This window comes from Nestor notabilis, unplaced genomic scaffold (genome assembly GCF_000696875.1).
Source record: "Nestor notabilis isolate BGI_N333 unplaced genomic scaffold, ASM69687v1 scaffold35183, whole genome shotgun sequence".
NCBI classification, from domain to species: domain Eukaryota; kingdom Metazoa; phylum Chordata; class Aves; order Psittaciformes; family Psittacidae; genus Nestor; species Nestor notabilis.
Genome location: NW_009923924.1, coordinates 8334 through 15694, shown reverse-complemented (window position 1 = coordinate 15694; position 7361 = coordinate 8334). Strand labels below are relative to the sequence as shown.

Sequence of the window (7361 nt, the reverse complement as noted above, 5' to 3'; positions counted from 1 at the left end):
CTTGTTAGCCTCTGAGAGCTGCGAATATGATACATCTCCAGTATGGAGAGAGTCCTAATCAGCTTGGCAGGATGACAGGAACATAGCTGTCATCACATTAGCAAGCCTTAGCATTATAAACGTGGCCTTAACCACCAATGCTACATGAAAACTGAAAGAGCACCATCAAAATATTGGGCTTGCTCCTGTGATCCTAAAAGAGGTTCTGAGGAGTCAGACAGTAAACCAGCTACAGACCCTGATGAGGCAATTTCTCAATTTCCTTGAGAAATTAGTTCCCAAACACTGCTGCTTTCTTTGTCCATCAACTTTCTCTTTTCCTGCTTTCTATCTTCTTACGTGTCCAGCTAGAATACCTTTAAACTACAGCTCTCTTTTTATGTCCATTTTTCCAATGAAAACCCCCAAAGCCTGATCTTGGAAGATTTACACACACACACCCCCCGCCTTTTCCACTGAAAATAAATGTAATCTCTCCAGATGTTTTCCAGACAGGGGAAGTTTAGGAGTGTAAGTTGGTGTTATGTCTGCTCAGAGTCAGAAACTTTGAAGGTTTGTGAGCATCAAGATTTGCTACAAATGACAGTGCTATATGTACAGTTCATTCAAAATGAGCTTGATTGCAGTATAACTTCCACTTCCTCAGCATAGTTTTTTTGTGTAACAGGCAAGTAGGGGAACCAATAAGGTTGGTATAAATTTGAAGACATGGCTTCTATTTTATTCTTCTTTCTTCTTTTCTTAAATAGAATTCTGGGATTGAAAAAGCATTTTTATTTGATGTAGTCAGTAAGATCTATATTGCAACGGACAGTACTCCAGTGGATATGCAAACTTACGAACTCTGCTGTGATATGATAGATGTTGTGATTGACATTTCTTGTATATATGGGTAAGTAAATTGTTAATGTTTTTCATAAAACTCTGTACCTAGAATCTGAATGGCCCCAAAATTAGAGTGATGTGGGTATAAACAATATGAGAAGGTATAATTTGCCAGAGTAATTTGTCAGGACAGAAGAGAAGGAGGAAGTGGCAGGCCTTAGAGGAACAGATCCCTTGCCAGCAACAAGCGCCGTTCCCCTGCCCAGCCTTTTTTGTGAACACTGTCCTCTTTTTATGGTAATATTTTTATTTGGAGGAAGGAGTGGGAAGTACCCCACTTAAAAAAAAGGAAACATTATCTTTTTGTTCCCCAGGGAAAAGGCAACAGAATGATGCCTTCCATTAAAAAATAAAGTGGGGCCCTATTGTTTACTTTAATAGCTAGTGGCCTCTGCTGGCCTCAGAATGCTGCTTCACTCTTCGTTCACTTCTCTGTTTCTCCTCTTTTCCCTGCATGACCTTTGTGGTTTGATTTTATTTCTCCCCCCCCCCAGTTTTTCTTCCTTATACATTAGTAACTGGAGATCTCCTGGGGTAGCATGTACATCTCCTTGCAAGTTATGTTTTAAATGGCTTGGCTCTTGGCCAAATGTAATGCAAGCTATTCATGGGAAAGGCAGGGACACATTAAGATTTAGTGCATTAAGATGCATTAGACTTGGAGGCTAAACTGCAGCATGCTTAGAATGTGCTAGGCTTTGGTAGCCTTGCAATCTTACCTACTGACAGACTTCTTGCACACTTGGAGAGTACAAGGGAGAATCCTAGTGCAGCTGTGCAATAAGCATTAGAACTTCAAAAGAACAACAAATTGTTGACTACCTTTCTAAAATTTCTTAAGTTTATATATTCTATTGTGTGTTTCAGATTTTTGAGTCACTTCAGTAACTGTACAAGAACAAAATGTCACCTCACCACTGTCATTGTATAACCATTTAGCACTTATTAACAGAAATCTTGCCATGTTTTTAGCTATAGTCTAAAGACATGGTATTACAGTTTATTTCTTTTCCTCTGTTCCTGGAGCATCTGTGGAACTTGCTACATTAATATATTATTGATACTAGTTGTTCTGGGATGTTGGTGATAACCCATTTGATAAGATCTGTGTGTGTATTCAGGAATGAGAGTAAAATTACAAGGTACAAAACTAATACAGTGATCATCATCTATTAAGGAGAAATCTCTTTTCACAATGTGATGTTGCAAAAGCCAACATCTCATGAGGAAAGTCTCATGATGGCTTAAACTATCAGTCAGCTGCCACTGTTCAAGCAAGGTTACTGGATTTGGAATTACCAGTACAGACTTAATGGTTCACAGGTTTTAGATAAAGTCATAATATAGCACAGTGATAAGAGAACCTTGCGGTAAATGTCTGCTAACTAACAGAGGGTAAAATGAGGCTCCAGTTCAGGCACTTGGCAATCAAACAATCTAATTTCTAGCCCCAAATCTAAGATTCGGTGTGTGATAGGGTAAATGATTTAATCTTTATGTCCTCTTAGTTTGCATTGTGTGTAGTTTGAAGAAAAGTCTCCCTGAAAGGTTAAAATGAGAATTTCATGAAGTTTGAGATTACCTGGTGAAAGAGCCAGTGTGGGAGTATTTCTGTTAGCTCCATCTGGTGGCTTACCTTTTCTTGTTTGTTTGAATATTGTTTTTTAGGCTTAAAGATGATGGCACTGGAACTCCTTACGACAAAGAATCAATGGCAATCATAAAACTGAACAATACAACTGTCCTTTATTTAAAAGAGGTGACAAAATTCCTTGCTCTTGTTTGTTTTGTCAGAGAAGAAAGCTTCGAGAGAAAAGGTATTTTTCCCTTTTCTGGTATTGCTTTACTTTTCCTTTGTATTACTGAGTTAATGAATAACTGTGGTTGCCATTAGCTGATAACAGTCTCTAGCTGTCTCCCAAATATTAAAGCTAAGTATAGTTTGATAGAGCTTACATAACATGTTGAAAGGCGTGAGGTTTTTGTGCTGGCATTAAGATAAGATGAAATCATAAATGTATTTGACAACTTTCTGATACGAAAGCATATGAAAGTTTACATCCGGTGCAGTAAAGCTTCCATCTGCAACAGTAGAATATGTAAGTTTTTCTTGGCTAACGTTGATTTGTACCTGTGGCCGCCAGCAGACACATTTGGGACAGCTTGCATGCCATAACCAAGGGGAAATTACTGAAACTGGCTGATAGGAAGAAATATGTTCTTGCTTTTCTCATCTCTGAAAAGTGGTACCTAGGTGGCTTTCATATTTTGCAGTCAAAACGCATAATATTTCTTGGTTATCTCTCTGACCCTGGCCAAGGGCAATACTGAAAGCTTAGTTTGTGGTCATTCTGCTTGCTTGAAGTTACTGGTGTTAGATAAATGCCCTGAGACCAGAACTGAGCAGCGGAAGAGTGAGTGATCATCTGGGCTATGTCCCCATCTTGTGATACTAATTCACCAGTCAGTGTTGGTGTGTGAATGCAGTACTTGTACCATGGCTGATGGCTGTTTGACAGGCTATTTAGCTTTTATTTTATAGAACGTCAACTGGTCAAATTTCTCTTTCATACCTGTACCACCTTTATTATCTATGAATGCTAGATGCAGTCACTTTCTTTTTAAGAAGCGTTACTTCAACATACCTACTAACAACACTGTTTCAGAAAAGACACCCTGTTGAATAAACACCCATTAGGGTTTGTACAAAACTGTATCAGGTTGTTGTGTCTACATAGTTTGGGAGACTTCATGCTGTAGCCTGTATTATGTAACAGTACAGTTTTGGTATAATACAGACTAGCTTTTGGTGCCAGGTGACTTCCACATAATATTTTGATGAACTCTGGAAAGAAGGAAGGTATTTCCTGGAAAAAAAAATCAAAGTGTAACATGGTGGAATTAAACCACTTAAAATATGTATCATCTCCTGTTAGGGACATTGAAGTAAAAAACACACCAGTATTTGAGTTAAGAAAGCTTTAACGTTAAACTTGAATGAGGTCATAAGCTCAGTACCAGAATTCTAAAATTGTATTGCAGTGTCACACAATTGTAACACTCAGTAAGTCTTTGTAGTGACTACCAGTATGGCTTTACAGCTTTTCTGTGGGATCCCATTAAGCCCACTTACATGGTAATGTTACCTGCCTGTTACGTATATATGTAATCTAACAGCATGTCTGTTGTGTTATTTTTCAATTACAGTGTAATATGAAGTATAGCTGGCTGTGTTATTTGGTAATATTTTTATCAAGTATCCATTTCAAAGCATTGTCAAAAATTAAAATCCTTTGATTACTAGATGCTACTTACTTTTATCACAGTTACTCTGTAAAGCAAATTTACGAAATGACACCATATTCTATGAAAGATTTAATTTTTTTCTTGGATGCTGAGCACTTCTTCAAAGGTCTTAATTATTAAATTAAATGTCATTATCTGCCAGCGAACTTCTGTTTGTTTTTTCTTAGGGGTAGGTAGTATATTTAATATCAGACATAGTATTGACCTGTAATGCTCACTAAATCATATATATTTATCAAACAAGCTTTTGCTTAGCACAAAAAAAAACCCTGTAAAATTCACTGATTATGACCTCCAGTGTGATGTTTCCCTAAATGTAGGACATAAGCAATTTTTTCATGACCTAATTTGTATAAATGTCTCTAGTAATATGAAAAATATTTCTGTCTCTGTAGGATTAATAGACTACAATTTCCATTGTTTTCGAAAAGCCATACAAGAAGTATTTGAAGTACGAATGAAAGTAGTAAGATCTCGAAAACATCAAAGCCACATGCAAAAAAACAAAAGACCCACTCCCAATGGGACACCAAGAATGCCACTGTAACTGAGGTTTTCTGGCTATGTGGCAAGCAAAGTTTTCATGAAGTTGATGTGACTTCTGCATCTCATTGCACTGAGTGAAGAGGAAGACAAACGGGACTGATATTATATGAATTCTCCCTGAACGTTCAGAAAGCACTGTTTAATATTTTTATCCAATCAGTTTTTTCATATAGTGAGCACTTTGAGCAAATGTTGTATATATAAGCATTGAGGTGAACACTTGTAAGAATTTTCTTAATATATGCTGTAAACCTTTTTCATGCCATATTAAGAAAAAACAGCTGTGACAGAAATACTGGGTACATAATTTGCACTTTTTCATGTTTTCCTTGTGGAGTTGGACTTTGATAAACTTAGTTTTTATGGTGATTTTGATGCATGGTGTCAGGTAAAATGTATGCTGTAGTTTATTTACCTGCTACAATCAAATTGGTTAGTAAACAATTAAGAAAACTTGGTACAATGCCTTTTAAAATTTGTGACAGCTAATACCTAACATTCATACAGATCTAATTTCGTATATTTTTCAATTTGTAAACTGAAGAATAATTTTGAAGTATTATAGCAATAAGCACCTTACCAGGGATCATAACTGGTAGGTAAATATTAGCTTTTATAAAACAAATAGCCTTTTGGCCAAATTTCATCCGGCGTTCTCCATAACACTGGTCATGCCCTCTGTTGGGTCTGTTTTTATTATTTACCTCAGCATATACCACTAAAATACCTTTCTATAAAGATATTTGTTTTGTAAAATGGCTCTATGTTGCACTGGTATTTTTATAAGGTTTCAGAGGAGGGTGTTCTGTCTGAAAGGCTGAATTTACATTGCTAAGTTTGTTTTGACAGCCTGCACATCTGCACTTGACGCAGTGAAGAATCTGTATGTATTTCCACCTTGACATTCTGATGTACTGATAGGAAGTCCTAAAGATGTGAGTGCTGGGTTCTGATTCCCTCTAATAGGGGTACATCTGTGATTGAATTCAAGAAGAGACCATTAAAATGAGGACTGGACAATACCTGCTGTAGTAATCGGCAAACGTCACTACTTTTTATTTTAATACTGAACATGGGTAGACTTACCACAGGATCAGCCAGGACAGCAGAGCACTCCCAAACCTAAAGGAAGTAAAACTTGCTTTCCGAGTTCTGTATTCACTGGTTTTGTTTAATTAATGATACAAAATTACAGTTTCTAGTCAGAAGAGCAGCTCTTGTTTTTCCCCAGTCCTTCCACAAACCAATTGCATGTGTGGTCCAGTGGTGCTGGCAGCTCTTGGGTGTGGGAGGAGCTTGACCTGAATGGGAGGCAGCTTGCCATACACCAGAAGCAGGTAAGGGGAGGTACACCTCACTCATCCGTAACTGATACGTGCTCCTAGCTGAGATAGCTCTGGAGACAGAAGGGTGGATGGAATTTGAAAGTTTTCTCTTAGCCAAGGTAAGGCATAATGCTGTATGTCTGTCAGTGAGTTAAGACCCCCAGTGTCTGCTGGCTTCTGTGGAACAAGGAGGGGCTTAACCTGGGGTAAGCAAGTCTAAATTCCATTGCAGTTTGAATGCAAATGCAGAGTTTCTGTATGCTATATATTGGCACATCTTGAAGCTGTAGAAATACACTGAGTACAGGAGCTGTGAGAGCCAGTTGGCGTGAACGCTAAAAGCTCTCTATACAAATATCTGCTACGAGGGAGACCAGTAGTTTTCAAATCCCTTACTGCTGCCTGATGCACATGACTTATCTTTTTGAACAGATTGTCTCTTTTGGCATGAGTCTATTGAATACATGCAGAGTTCTTAGAAAAAGGTGCTAGTCAGTAGATGGAGTTCAGCTCCCACCAAGACTCACTTGGTAAGTAATGTAGCAATGCAGTTCTAGGTGCTCAGGAAGGTGAGAAACACTGAGAATACCGAAAATTACCAGCCCTTGTGTCAGTGTGAAGGGTAATGATAGTAGCTGTAATCAAAGCAGAATGCTTCAAAAATACAGAGTTCAAATTCTTTTTGGCACTATCACCACCTGTCATCTTGGGTGAGGACAGCTCTTCTGACCAACCCCTCAGTTAAAGTAACACAAAGCAGTCTTCAGAGTTCACCAAAGCAGGGTAAGAGCCACCTTCAGACAGCTCTCTAGTCCACAGGACTTCACTGAAGGACTGTCGTAATTGCTGGCCCCACATTTGTCTTTCATTTTGTTGAGTCCCACTATCAGGTCACAATCTCTGTCATTCTCCCTTTACTCCTTCAGGTAGAGGTGACTGTGTGACACAGAGAACACCTACCAGGCTAGACCAGACACTTTATTTATTTATTTTTTTTCCAATTACTATTTTTTAAATAAGGTATCTCATCATACTGGCTATGATATGAATCATAACTAAAGAATGTAGTTTGCATATATTTGGCCTGAGTTCTACATAGTCATGCATGCCCTTGTATTTAGAGACTATTAACTTATTTAACACAATGAAGTTAGCTCTTGTAGTCCCCTTCAGAACTTGGCACAGACTATGTTACATAATTTAGTGAAGGTGACTTTTGCTAACATACAAAAATTTCTAATTGGATATTATCAGAGTAAGCACAATTTTTATCAGATCACTTATGTTTCAAATGTGTTT

General features: G+C 37.8%; 1 protein-coding gene across 1 annotated transcript in view; it reads left to right on the top strand.

Moving 5' to 3' along the window:
• Nucleotides 1-5894, top strand: part of RRAGD (Ras-related GTP binding D) — a 12850-nt gene extending 6956 nt beyond the window's left edge. Inside the window, exons 4-6 of the mRNA XM_010012395.1 lie at nucleotides 750-892; nucleotides 2554-2702; nucleotides 4587-5894. Of these exons, the coding sequence (XP_010010697.1) occupies nucleotides 750-892; nucleotides 2554-2702; nucleotides 4587-4738 (444 nt within the window). The 3' untranslated portion in view covers nucleotides 4739-5894. The remainder of the gene's footprint in view (nucleotides 1-749; nucleotides 893-2553; nucleotides 2703-4586) is intronic.
• Nucleotides 5895-7361: the final 1467 nt, after the last annotated feature.